We start from the raw sequence: 14748 nt of genomic DNA, 5'->3' as shown, positions 1-14748 counted from the left end.
CTCCCTCTCTTCAATTGGACTCTAAGCCCTGGATTGCTTAGCTGTGGATCTCTGCATCTGCTTCCATCAGATACAGATGTAATGATGCCCAACGATATTTTGATATACTCATAAATTGGTGACTACCCCAGTTGTTCTCAGAGAGCCTTCTTCCAGTAACTGATGGAAATAGATGCAAAGATCCAAAGCCAAACATTAGGCTGAGCTCAGAGAATCCTGCTGAAGAGAAGGAGGAAAGATTGTAGGACCCAGAGGGCTCAAGGGTATTAAAAACCCCCACAGAAATAGCTAACGTTGGCTCAAAGGAGCTCACAGAGTCTGAACCAATAACCAGGGAACTTGCATGGGACCGACCTGGCTCTCTACATATATGTGACAGTTGTATAGCTTGGTCTACTTGTAAGATTCCTAACAGTGGGATCAAGGGCTGTCCCTCAGGTGTTGGGTGGCTCTTTGGAACCCATGCCATGTCACAATGGGTAGCAAGCCTCTTGTCTCTGGCTCAGGAGCCTGTGTCTTCTGTTAGTGCTTGAAACTCACAATATTTGGTAACTTGAAACAGAATATAATAGGATACTCATATCTACATTTAATTAACTTGTAGACATTTTTATTTTACTGTATTTCTTCTCATTCCCTTAACCATACCCCCCTTCACACACACAGTGTATCTGACAGTTTTCAATAGCTCTCTGGTTTTGTCAACTTATTTTCCATTGAAGTCACTACTTTATTAATGAGTTGCTCAATGAAGAAGTTTAACATGACTATATCTGCTCTAAAGGATTTTAGTCTTTTGATTGGCAGATTGTTTTGTATTTCTAAACTTCATTTCAATCTTTTTCTTACATATCTTTTTATGTATTTAATAAGTTTCACTTTGATAAAAGCATATTTTAATTAGGACATTAAATCTACCTTAGTGATTTTAATGGACCTGTAATGAATTTTAGCAGTTTTTTAAACGTTTTGTTATGCTTTGTGTAAAATGTACTATTAGTTCATTAGTTTTAGTTTCCATTGTTCTTCCCATAGGAGGCTTAGTGGCATTCTCTGGACACTGTCATCCAAATAAAAATAATGAGTCTTATCATTTCTTTAACAGTCCTAACTTAGAGCATTTTTACTCCATTTTGCTACATCATCCCAGATTCTAAATTTGCATATTTTAAACTCTTGTAATATTACTACTTTGCATTGCCTGTATCCACTGGTATGCCATTACCATGTGGCTCACTCCTTTCTGCATTTTCCGGTTTCTGTTGGGAATTTTTTCTGTCTTCCTGAAAAATAGACACCTTGTGTTTCTCCTTGTATAGGTCGGCTGTTGCTGAGTTATTGTATGTAGGCTTGGGTTGTCTTTAAAGGTCGGTTTTGTATAAAGCTTGAAATTTTGGGGGCTGTGTGAATTTTTAGGTTGCTGGTTACTTCCAGCACTTTAGTGATGTTTATGTGTCTTCTGGTGAGACGTGGGTTGTTCTCCATATTGTTTTTCCTGTGAAGTGAATTTTTCCTGTGATGTTTTTGTGTCTCTCCTTTACATATTCCATATGACTGTGCTACTTTCATTTCAGTGCATCTGTCTCCAAATTGCAAAGCCGTTTCATCTTGGCTTGCTGTGTGGCATCAATTTGAAATAATTTCTGTCTGTTGCTTCTACATATATTTCTTCTGCCTGTCCTTTCCCACGTCTTGAATCCTTATGCATATGCATGTTGGATTATTTGTTAGACTCTGAACATCTCTTAGCGTACTTCTGCCTTGCACTTTTCCCCCTCTTCACGCTTGTGTGTATAAGCTCAATCTTATATTTTCCTTTTAGTTAGTGAGTGATTTGAGGAGCATTTCTGTTAGCAGCTCTTCTCTAAGGTTCTGAAAAAGTTTACTAGTGTATTTGTCTGGTCTGCAATTAAATTTACATTGGGAAACTCTTAGTGCTCCAGTGTAATATATTTGTTGGAAATAGATACCTCCAACTTTCCCCAGTTTTAGTGGAAATATTTTAACTTTGTCCTTATTTTCTGTAATATTGGGTTTAAGTTTATCACATGTACTTTTATTGTCATGAGGTATGTTCCTCTATTCCCATGTTTTTCAGGGCCCTTATCGCTTTACTTTTAGTTTTTTTGTCATTTTGACACAAAATTGGGTTTACTGTTAGAACTAACCTCAGCATTTTGGCTAAAGGAGTGGATAATTTTATAGAGATAACATGTAAGGATATGTTCAGCTTTTTAGTAAATTAATGTTAATCATAAAATGAATAAAGAAATAGATATATCAGACCATTATCTACTATACATCAAATTCTGAAATACAAAATACAGATGTTAAATTATGAAGTGAGAACAGTGAGCTCTATAAAGATGGGGCTATAAACCGTTATCCTTTGTGTATAAACATAGAACGTTGCAACTATTTATAAAGTTTAAATAAATCCAGATGAATAAATTAGATTAAATTGGAAGCAGTGCTTCACAGGGATTAATTAATTGTAGATTAAAATTGTAGATTACCTGCTTCTTCTAGCTTATTGATTTTCATCTTCAATGCTTGTGAGAAATTATCATATTAAAAGAGTATTGATCATTTTACTTAGAAACTGTATTAGTTCAGAACTGCACATAATTAAGTAAAATTTTAGCTAATATGTTTTATGTGTTAATAATAAAGTGCTAACAAATAATGCTATATAATTGAAAATATAAATTTTAATTTTTTGTTTTTGAGATTGCACTATACGGTTGTGATACTGAAAAGTAATTGATATCTAAATATATTTGGATATAGCTAAAATTAATTCTAATATGTTTATTTTGTTTGTTTATTTATTTTCCTGTTTTTCAAGACAAAATTACTCTGTGTAACAGCCCTGACTGTCCTGGAACTTTCTTTGTAGACGAGGTTAACCTCAAACTCACAGAGATCCACCTGCCTCTATCTTCTCTATCCTGGATTAAAGCCATGTATCACCACACTCAGCTTGTTACTTTTAATTTTTGAAATTATAGTAAAATTGCATAATTCCACCATTAGTTGCTTCTTCCAAGCTCTCGCATACACCCCTACTTGCTCTCTTTCAAATCCATGGTCTCATTTTTCAATAATTTTTGCTATATGCATACATATATGAATATACATATAAATTACTAATTATGTATATAAAACCTGCTCAGTTTGCTTAATGTTACTTGTATGTTTTTTTCAGGGCTGATCATTTGTTATTGTAAACCCATTGATGTGCTCTTCAGTGGAAACTACTATTTATCTTGCTCTCAGTGTTCCATAGTTGTTTGTAGTTCTTAGTGTTGAGGACTCCTGGGCTTTCCCATGTCCACACTAGTATGTCTGTTGCTGTTGCCCTTGTTCAGCCCATGTGTAGGCAGCAATGTTGGTGAGACATTATGGGTGTAGCTTCTGACATCCCTAGGAGACACAATCTCATAGTAGCATCCCTTTATGTATTTAAATAATTTATGATGCTCGATTATACTTAACTACAGGATTTATAACAAACTATTTCCATTTTATTAACTCATTGAGTTTAATTTTTTTCTTGTATATCCTGTGTAAAATTTAAATTTTGAATCTTTGTCTACTTCTATTAGTGGGGCAATAATATTGCCAAGCTTCATTTATTGAAAGTTTATTGTTTCTAGTGCTAATTACATAAAGTAAGTGATATACTCTTTTAAGTCTTTGTTTTTTTTTATTAAGAAAAAAAAATTTCCGCCTCCTCCCAGCCTCCCACTCCTCCCCCCTCCCCCCACTCCTCTCCCCAGCCTCCCACTCCTCCCCCCACCCCTCTCCCCGTCCTCCCACTCCTCTCTTCCTCCCCCCACTCCTCTCTTCCTCCCCCCACTCCTCTCCCCCTCCCTCTCAAGTCTGAAGAGCAGTCAGGGTTCCCTGCCCTGTGGGAAGTCTAAAGTCCTGCCCCCTCCATCCTGGTCTAGGAAGGTGAACATCCAAACTGGCTAGGCTCCCACAAAGCCAGAACATGAAGTAGGATCAAAACCCAGTGCCATTGTCCTTGGCTTCTCAGCAGCCCTCATTGTCCGCCATATTCAGAGAGTCCGGTTTTATCCCCTGCTTTTTCAGTCACAGTCCAGAAAGTGGAAGGATCTCCCTTGCTCTTGGATTGGGAGGATCAACATAGTAAAAATGGCAATTCTACCAAAGGCAATTTATAGATTCAATGCAATCCCCATCAAGGTCCCATCAAAATTCTTCACAGATCTTGAGAGGACAATAATCAACTTTATATGGAAAAACAAAAAACCCAGGATAGCCAAAACAGTCTTATATAATAAAGGAACTTCTGGAGGCATTACCGTCCCTGACTTTAAGTCTTTGTTTTAACATGCTTTTTTTTTTTATTTTGAATTCACAGGTTGGTGGAATTCTTCATGAATTACCCAACTTGATTAATGAAAATGCTGCTTTGTTGTCAAGAACAGAAAGAATTCCAGTAGTGCCAGATGAGGTAAGGAGAAGCCTGTAATCAAATTTACCTGCAGCTTTCCGAGTGGAGCAGACTGTGTAATGTAGGAATTACACTAGGGACCTCGGTAACCTGCTCTAATGTCTTTGACTAGCTAGTATTCCCATATTCAGCAAAAGTACATATTGCTGTAAGAGACCAGGTTACATGGATTTGTAGAGTCAGAGACATTATTAACAGGCCATACATGAAAATTGAACTTAATGTGTTGAATTTGAAATAGAAAGTTCACTTTAGATTCAACTCAGTTAAGCCATAAAGCATTTTGTTTATAATTTAATTATATTTTGAAATCCAAGACTCACCAGTTATTCTTTAAGTCCTATTAGCTTGCATTTTAAACTGTTTCTATCTGAATTTTTCTGACAGTTGATAATTTTGTAAATAACTTTTACTGGATAAATGGAAGAAATTAAGCAAACTAAACTGAAAAATGAAGTTGACTATTTCATTCAGATTGAATTTATTAAAAAGTTCTCAAAATAAAGTAGTTAAAAATTTAGGCCAGATAATAATTTTGCGATGGTTTGAATGTTTGTATGTGCTTGAATTCATGTGCTGACATCTGAGTGTCCAAAATTATTGCATTAGATGAGACTTCCTGGGAAGTGATCAAGTCACATGGGCAGGAGCACCTGGGTCCTCCTAGGACATTAAACCCAGGAGAAGCTGCCATTTGTGGGGACAGAAGCCATGTGACTTGCTGAATTTGACTGTGTTGATAGTGTTTTTTTCCAGCCTCCGAGCTGGGAGAAATAGGTTTCTGTAGCTCACAGTATTTTATTGCACTCCAAACTAAGACAGTAAGGTAGGTATATAAGGCATCATTCAAATATTGCAGAATGCAGATCATCTTTAAAATATATTATTGGTGACAAGTTGGCAAAATGGGATCATCAACCAGCATTTAAAAATACAGGTAGCACCTGAGGCAGAGTGCTGCTGAGATCAAACTGCTAAGTCAGAGATGGCTATGTTAATTTATAATCTTTTTAGTGGCAATAGAGCTGGTTCAAGAACAGGGTGAATGACGTTAAGGAAGAAGCAAAAACAACAGTAATTACTGTTGTTGAGAAATTGTTGGAAGTCGTAGGAATTTCTTGAAATTCAGAAGTGAATTTTTTATGCATTAATTGACAATCTGAGATAGGATTAAAATTAATACAAGGTTCTATTTAATTGTTTTGTAATTATGGCTTCAAAACATGGCCCTATCCCTATGTGAAGAACAGCAGGAAGTCAGAGAAGGAAGAATCAGTTGCTCCCGTGAGAAAAACTCCCACAAAGGTTGTTTAATCCCAAGTGGTCAGCTCTAAACACATGTACATACAAGCAAAGCCTACCAAACTCAGCAGGTCGTATATTCATGTGCACGTGTATATACATAATAGTAGACATGTAAAATGCTCATCAAAGAGGAGGTCATGTATTTGGGAATGAGAGGAAGGAGTTGGAGAACAGTGAGTGAGAGATTTGAGAGAGATAGATGCAGTGCTCATGTGTGAAATTCTCAAAAAGCACTGTTAAAAAAGACCACTTAGAACCGTCTAGTGGCTTCTGGAGCTGTGTTTGACTTTCTGTAGTCGTTCAGTGAGTGATCCACCCCAGTAGCTCGTTTCTTCATCATGGAGAGTTCTTCAGTGCTTAATTGTCATATATACACGGGGTCCACAGTGAAGCATGCCGAGAGGAATCCACGACTGAATGAAGACTTTGTTTCAGATGGCTTTAGAGCTATGTCATAATACTGGAGGCAGCAGGGACAAACACGTGATGTACCTGAGTGCACATGTGTGCTTCACTGTGTGAAGATGCTGTGGCTGAGCTCTTAGGGAAGAGGTGGTTTTTTTTACTTTATCACACTCATGTTGTTGTTTGTCTTTCTTTGTAGATGGGAACTTATTTTTAGTATGGTCCTAATCTTTTAAAAATTTCTTTTACTTTTTGAAATTTTAATATAATTGCACTATTTCTCCCTTCCTGGTCCTCCTTTCAAACCTTTCCATATACCCCTCCTTGCTCTCTTTCAAAATCATGTCCCTCTTTTCCATTAATTGTTATATACATCTATGCATCTGTATAAACATTTGTATTCCTAAATATATAAATATAAGCAACTTAGCTTGTATGTATGTTTTATACACACACACACACACACACACACACACACACACACACACACACACTCACATGCGTGCCACAGTAGATGTGGAGGTCAGGGAACAATTAGTGAGAATTAGTTCTCTTTTTTCATCCTGTTGGTTCTGGGGTACTGAACTCATAATGGTCCCCCTTTCCACCCACTTAGAGTTGTCTTTTCAGGTGCCACACACTTACTAGTAAAATACTGAATGAAACGAAAGTACTCTTTAGTCAAGGAAACATTGCTTTTAAATCCCTTCTATAAATGACAATACTATGAAAATAAATGCATGTATAATGAAAGATATCAGTTACTACACTCAAAACAGATTTTAAATAACCTCTCAATGCCTGAAACAATGGGATTCATTGTGTAATTTTGACTTCAAAATGAAAATATTTAGCATTTTCTCTCTCTCTCTCTCTCTCTCTCTCTCTCTCTCTCTCTCTCTCTCTCTCTCTCTCCACACACACACACACGAAACAGCAGGATATATTATTTTAAGTGTTCAAGTAATTTTGGATAAACATACAAAACTCCCTCCGACTTTGGTTTCAAGTAAAGACAGCTAACAGACATGCTTCTCTTTCTTGTATACAGTCTCAGTGAAGTCCTTGAAGTTTCAAAAAATAAAAACATTTTAGTGTAATAAAAAGCAGTTATTAGGTAATGAAAAAACAGAATACAAGAGATGACAGGACCATTTGTTGTAAAAAATGTACAGTTATCCCAAAGTGAGTGAAAATATGAGTTTTTAATATGAGGATCCCACCAAAATGCCAAGAAACATGGAATTTAAGGTCTTTTTGTACAGTCTCATTCATTTTCAGATAAACATAAATAAAAAAAATACCCTTAAAGCTGCCGCAGGGGAAGGTACCATGCACAGAGAGATGGAAACACACCGGGAACAGTGGCTGCTGCACAGTTAGTAATTGCTCAGAGTGCAGAGAAAGCAGAGGGGTGCAGCTGCTGATTTGTGCGAGGAAATAATTTTAGATATAGAATTTTGCATCCACTCAAAATTTCAATGAAGAGAGCAAATAATATGATTTTCTGTAGCCAGATTTTTATTTGGGCCATCAGCTCACAAAAAATGACAAGAAGACTTATTGTTAATTGTGCAAACTGGACCTATAGCTAAGGGTTGTTTCTAACTAGCTTTTATAAGTTACCCAGTTCTGTTTATCTCTGTGCTTTATTTATCTCTTTATCGTATTTATCTATAGTTCTATTTATCTGTGAGCAGTCTGGCTCCCTCTGTGGCCTTTTGGTGACTGCCTTTCTGTAGGTAAAGTATTCCTGTCCTGTCCGTCTGCTTCCCAAATAACTGACTTGGAGACTTAACATTAATTATAAATGCTCGGTCAATAGTTCAAGCTTGTTACTACCCAACTCCTACATTTAATTAACCCATATTTCTTGTCTGTGCTTGTCACATGGCTTGCTACCTTTTCACAATTCGGCATGCCTATCTAGCTTCTCCTTACAACCTGCCGGCAATGGCTCTTCTGACTCTGCCTTTCCTCTCCCTAGCACTCTCTTGCTCTTATTTTCCCTCCTAACCTTTTCCTGCCCAGCTGTAGGCCAGTGAGCTCTTTATTAGCCAATGATAATGATACATATTCATAGTGTACAAAAAAAGATTGCTCCACAGGACCTTTCTTCTTCCCAGAGCTCTCTCTCTCTCCAGAAGTTTCTGCTGTATCTCTTGCCTAGCTATTGACTATTTAGCTTTTCATTAAACCAATCACAGAGACATATCTTTACACAGTATAATTAAATATCTTGCAAAAATTTTCCAGCTTGCTAAAGTACAGTAAGTTTAGTATCTTTATGTGCCCTGAGATGGAGCTGATCTGGTAAAAATTAACAAAAGAGGTGAGAGGAAATTAAAGAAGGGTTATATGAGCACAGAGACAAGTAACGGAGCATTTCCTGCATAAAATGAGGAAAAGTGAAAACAAATTTAAAGGTGACTATATCTTAGCTTATGTGTGAATTATATATATGTCCAGAAGCAGGAGTATGGGGGCAGATTTCGTTTACTTTCCTTTGTGTCTAGTTATACCACTTGGATCTATACAGAACAGTAACAACTAAACAAACCTGTTCTATGATGGAGGACTCAATTAGAATTAAAGATGTAATGCAGACATAGAAACTTAGCTATTAGTAATAAGAATAACAAAATTAAAGTGGGTTGAGAGGCAGAGAATGTGCCCAATTTCTCATTCCCCAGTGCAGTTGATGGAGGTAGGAAATGGGCCACCACAATTAGACCTGATTTTAACATTTTAACCTGGAATGATGAGTGCAGATAAGAAACAAATAAAACCCCACATGGTTAAAAACAAACAAACTGACCAACCTCGAGATCCAATTGCTGTTAAAAGGAGGCATATTTTGTAATTTAGCTTAGACTCTATGTGTGCCTTGAATTTTATTTATGAAGTGAATATATTTTAAAATAAAAGTATAAATTGTGCTTGTGGTTGAATATACGTTTAGAATAGTATGCAGACACACTGAATCTTAACTGACTCCTTTTCTGAAAACAAAAATTGTGAATAAAATGAAGAAAGAGCATATTCATGAAATCTCTCAAGAGCTAGAATGAAAGGAGCATGTAGGCCAAAGCTACATTCAGGTGGCTGGAAAGTGGCAAGCGGACATTCGAGGCTGATTTCACCCCAGGCTTTTGTCAAACCTCATGAGCTTCAGCTTTATTTTATAGGCTCAGGAATCTCCTTGGGATAAAGTGATGTCTTAGACACCCTTGATGGGAAATCTGAAGGGATTCATTAATTCATCTCTAATGCAGTCTTAGGAGGGAAATGCACATGTATCTACGATTCCTACCCACTCAAGGATTTAAAGGACAATTGCTTATCAGGAGTCTTCTGGTTTTCATTCTATGATAGAAGGATTGCCCCTGAGAATGTTATATTTCATTTATTTAATGAGATGAATTATTCAAAACATTAAGTACGTGTCTTCAGCAGACTTTAATGAAATTGAGTTTATTAATATAAACAAGAGCTAATACTTACTTAGTGTTTAATTCATACTGTACATCATTCCAGACGATACTACCAAGTTTGAATACCATAATCACGGTCATCTTTTAATGAGAAAACCAAGGCAGAGTCTAAGGTGTAAAAGCGAGACACTTTAGTGACAAAAGCCCCGTGATGATTTCAGTGTATTTTCCTATGAATTAAAAATTAAAAATTAATTTTGACAGATATAATTACCACAAGAGTGTGATTTCTGTGCTCTACAGTGAGTGGAAAGTGGCAAGCCTGTGTTTTAGGGATGTAAGGGCTGCCTGCTTGCTGTTAGTTGGTGGAAACTCACAGAAGAGTCAGAGCGCAGTCATATTGCTGAGGTTAATTTCGCTCTAATTATTGAGAGGTATAGAGAGTATGAATTCAATAGGGAAGTCATGGGGAGAGTTTAATGTACTTTCCTAGGTCAATTCATGGCTCATTTGGTGATAACCACTATCAAACTTAAAAAATTTATAACAATAATTTTAAAAATAAAAATAAGTTGGAATCTTGAAAATTTTTACTACACTTAAAAACATTTACATTTTATCCTATATTTATTTACGTGTGTGTATGTGGGGAGTATGTCATGGTAGACTTGTGAAGGTCACAGACAATTTTTAGGAGCTGCTTTTCTCTTTCCCACATGAGGGCTCTGGGAATTGAACAGCAATTTTCAGGCTTGGCAGCAACCATCTTTACCCACTGTGATGACGAGTTCTATGTCACCTTGATACAAGCTCTAAACACCTGAGGCTGAACAAACTTGGTGGTGTAAGAGTCACCCAGATGGTGCTGTTTTACAAGGCACGAAGGTTTCATTGAGAGCAGCTAAGGCTTGGCACTGTGAGAGACCGGGGGAGGCCTTTGGTGAAAGTGCAGCAATAGCAGTTGAAGGCTCAGGATTAAGGGGTCATGCAGAGAAGCTGAGGCTTGGCAACAAGCAGAGAGCCCAAGAGAGGCTCCAGGTGAAAGTGCAGCCTAGTTGCAGGAGAAGACCCCAGCATCTTGGAGATGCTCATGCTTTGGGACGACCATCAAGGATAGTAGCAGTGGGGCAGTGGAACCAGCTGGATCCTAGAAGACAAGCTGTGTGTGCTGCAGTGGGCAGAGGCAGAGAAGAGACCCAGGCCCTTTGCAGGAGCCCAGAAGACTGTGAGTGGATCCCAGAGATTGGACATTATTTACACTGTTGGAGTTTTGTTTTGCTTTGTTCAGATCATGATCATTTTCTGGTTCTTCCTTCTTTAAGTAAGAAAGTATTTATTTTTGATTTTACAGGAGTTCACAATTGAGAGGAAACTTTTGTAAATAAAGAGATTTTTGGGGTTTTACAGAGAATTTGCATTTTAAAACAGACCTGATACTTTAAAAGTGTTTGAATTTGTAAGGGACTTTTAAGTTTGTAAATGTTTTATATTGTGATGTCTTTATTAATGTGTCATCTTGGGGATGCACAAGAAAGGAAAGGTTGTGGCTGAACAGAGATGTGTTTGTGTCAGGCTGAGGAGGGTTCAGCGATGCTGGCCAGTGTTATGTCCACTTGACACAAGCTCTAGCCATCTGTGACGAAGGAACCCCAGTTGAGAAAATCTTCCATAAGATCAGGCTATAGGCAAGCCTGTAGAGCGTTTTCTTAAATTAGTGATTCATGAGGGAGATCCCAGCCTGCTGTGAATGTTGTCACCCAGAGTTGGGGCTCGTGGATTGTTGTATTAGGAGCAGCGGGCTGCGTCCCCGCACCCGGTCGCCCGCACGGCTAGCTTTACCCGAAACAATTACACGGAAACTGTATTCTTTTAAACACCGCTTGGCCCATTATATCTAGCCTTTTCTCGGCTAACACTCGCACCTGGACTCATCCATTTCTAATAATCTGTTTATCTCACGAGCTGGCTTACCAGGAATGATCTTAACCTGCTTCTGCCTGGAGTGGGGGAGTCATGGCGACTCACTGACTCAGCTCCTTTCTCCCAGCCTTCTGTTCTGTTTACTCCACCCACCTAAGGGTGGGCCTATCAAATGGGCCTAGCAGTTTCTTTATTGCTTAACCAATGAAATCAACAGATTGATATATGACACTCCCACATCAGTGGATTCTCTAAGAAAGCCAGCTGGTAAAGCCATGGGGGTATAAGCCAGTATACAGCACCTTTCCCTGGCCTCTGCATCAGCTCAGATCTCTGTATCAGCTCCTGCTTCTAGGTTCCTGTCCTGCTTGTGTTCCTGTCCTGACTTTCTTTGATAATTAACAGTGATGTGTAAGTGTAAGCCAAATAAACCTTTTCACCACAAATTGTTTTTGGTAATGGTGTTTCATCACAGCAATAGTAATGCTAACTAAGAAACCCGCTAAGGTATCTTGCTAGTTTAATCACTTGATAATCACTTGTAGAACTGTTCAACTCTGGCTAGGCTTTGTTGGGGAAACTGCATATACTCATACGCAATAGGGTGGCTCTTGGGAACAGAAGGATTGCTGAGGCACACTCTTCCCATTGTGATGGCAGAGTATTAGGGGTGTTACTGTAAGGAGAGTAGGAAGTTGCAGGATATATGGAGAAAAAATATTTCCGGTAATGAAAAGCAGAGAAGCGTAGAGGATGGACAATGATGGGAGCCAAGATGACAAAACGTACATTTTTTATATAATGTAAACTGAAGAATTATAAACAATGGATAATTGAAAAGTCAAAGAACACTAACGAATCATGAGGATGGCAACACAGAAACTGTGATGATTTCTTGATACTGAGGAACAAAAGGAACCAGGACAGAATTACTTAAGCTTAGAAAGCCTGAATTCTTTTGTAGACCTCTGAAGATTGGTCCCAGGTTAGCTGGTGTCTTGGAGCTCAAAATAAAATTATCTTGGCTTGTGACCTAGATCATAAGGATCTGGGAACAGTACAAGGGCAGAGATTTCAGTGGACCTATTCTGTGGAGTTGGAGTTATGCTAAAGCTGTGTTTGCTGCCCTTGTCATCTTGATTCCTCCTGTCTTCTACTGGAATGAATACACGCACACACACACACACACACACACACACACACACACACACACACACACACACACACTCATTTTTTATTAGATTATGGCATCTTTTTAAGATTTGTTTTGCTGCTTCATTGGTTTGCTGGTTATGTTACTGTATCCTAAGAAATGGTGCAGAATCCATCAGGACAATAGGGAAAGTAAAGGGTATTAGGCATGCTATTTCTGACATACCGAGAAGGGAAAAATCACAGTGTACTTGTACATGTCCTATATATCCATTTTAAAGTCTCTGTAATGTTTTTATTTAATGGTCTAACTTCATTAGTTCATGAAGTAGTTTTCAGAAGCCAACAGCCATGTAGTTTCCGTGTTTATCAAAACTTAGAAGTAATACTGAAGATAACTAGCCTGAGAGGTGTAATGACTGACCTCATTCTAAATGCCTTCTTTCCTGTCGGACACCCATCAATACGTGGTAGAGTGAAAAGAGTAGAATAATCCAACTCTACACTAGTGTTGTAAGTTGAAGTTTTAAATTACTTTTATTTAGATTATATAATTCTCATATATAAATAATAAATTTAAGAAGAAATAATTATGGTTTAATTCTTTGGCTGATAAAATTTTTTGCTCTTTCATGTGTTTTGAGAATGAAAACTATCCTTATTATGAAAGTGTTACATTAATTTAAAGTTAACAAGGTGATATATATTCTACATGTATCAGAGACTTAAATTATACTGTATTCATGGCTTCCATCCCAATCTGTTTCCCACATCTTATGCTAACCAGTCATTCTTTGTAGGCTGTGGTGTGGGAGTTAAAAGGACAGCGTGTTCAAAATGACTTCTGGATGATTAGTCACCTTGGACTTGCTCTTTAATGTCCTTGATGCCAGGATAACTGTATCTGCCATCTTTTTACTTGGTATAAGATGGTATTAATGCCATTAAAATCTCTTTATAAGAATGCCTGATTAATGAAACATGACATTTAGAAGTTGACTTTAAATGTCTAATTTCCGTATTCAAGATGAACTTATTCATGATAAATTAACTTTATCGCAGTATATTTGAGCATTAGGAATTCATTTATCTTTTCAAAATTATCTTTAATGATGAAGAAACAAATGCTATCAGCTTCAGCATACAGGGAATAAATGTGGAAACCAATTCCTACAGTTAGAGTGTGATCGGTAGACAAATAAAATGCTATAGGCAAAAAGAAATCAGAGGCCAGCAAATTGAGGAGGAATAAAAAAAACCAGAAATAATAAGATGTGCTCCTGTTAAAAAGCTTGTGTGAAAAATGGCAGAAAAATAAAGCAGAACTATGCTGGAAAACTGTGGCTCTGTGGAAGGGCTGCTGCTTCTGTTGTGAAGGGGACCAAGGACGCTCTGGCCCAGCTGTGCAGATATCGCCCAGCTCCTCAGGTTGATCCAGCAGAACAGAAACACGACTTGTGGATCCTGGAATTTTCAAGTGAGAGACAGCACTTCAGAGTCTGGCATATTTCTTTCTTTTGACTGCTTAGCCTCTTTCGACATAAACATGACAGTTCACACGGCATTGCAAGCAGCTTTGCCTCGTGGGTTATAATAGCCTTTATATTACAAAAACATTCTTAAATTCTCTCCAAAATGAGGAGATACAAATACTGTATGATCATGTTCTCCATTTTTAGGCAAACTAATCATAGTATAGATAATCTAAATATTTTGTTATTTAAAAACTGAACATCAAGTTTTTGAATTTATAATGACAAATTATGACTTAAATACTAAATTAGTCCATTTTTTGCTGTTATAAATAACAAAATACTAAAGATAGGTAATTTACAAAGAACAGAACTTTATTTCTTACAACTCTGTCAACTAGGAAGTACAAACCCAAGAGCTTTACAGTTGACGTGGGTTTTCTTACTGTGCCGTCTCATCATGGAAGGCAGGAGAATGAGAGGCAAACACGGAACAGGAAGGGGTGTTCCAAGCTCATCATTTCTATCAAGAACCCACTGCAGAGAACGAGACTGCCATTGGCTAACAGTGTGAATC

At 37.5% G+C, this 14748-nt stretch overlaps 1 protein-coding gene across 1 annotated transcript in view; it reads left to right on the top strand.

Annotated features, from left to right (window-relative positions):
- Stpg2 (sperm tail PG-rich repeat containing 2) overlaps positions 1-14748 on the top strand; it is a 365571-nt gene that overhangs the window by 97659 nt on the left and 253164 nt on the right. Inside the window, exon 10 of the mRNA XM_075978987.1 lies at positions 4391-4483. Within this exon, the coding sequence (XP_075835102.1) occupies positions 4391-4483 (93 nt within the window). The remainder of the gene's footprint in view (positions 1-4390; positions 4484-14748) is intronic.

Source organism: Microtus pennsylvanicus, chromosome 7, assembly GCF_037038515.1.
Source record: "Microtus pennsylvanicus isolate mMicPen1 chromosome 7, mMicPen1.hap1, whole genome shotgun sequence".
Taxonomy (NCBI): Eukaryota; Metazoa; Chordata; class Mammalia; order Rodentia; family Cricetidae; genus Microtus; species Microtus pennsylvanicus.
Note: the sequence above shows the minus strand (reverse complement) of the source record. Positions and strands in the feature narration are given on the sequence as shown.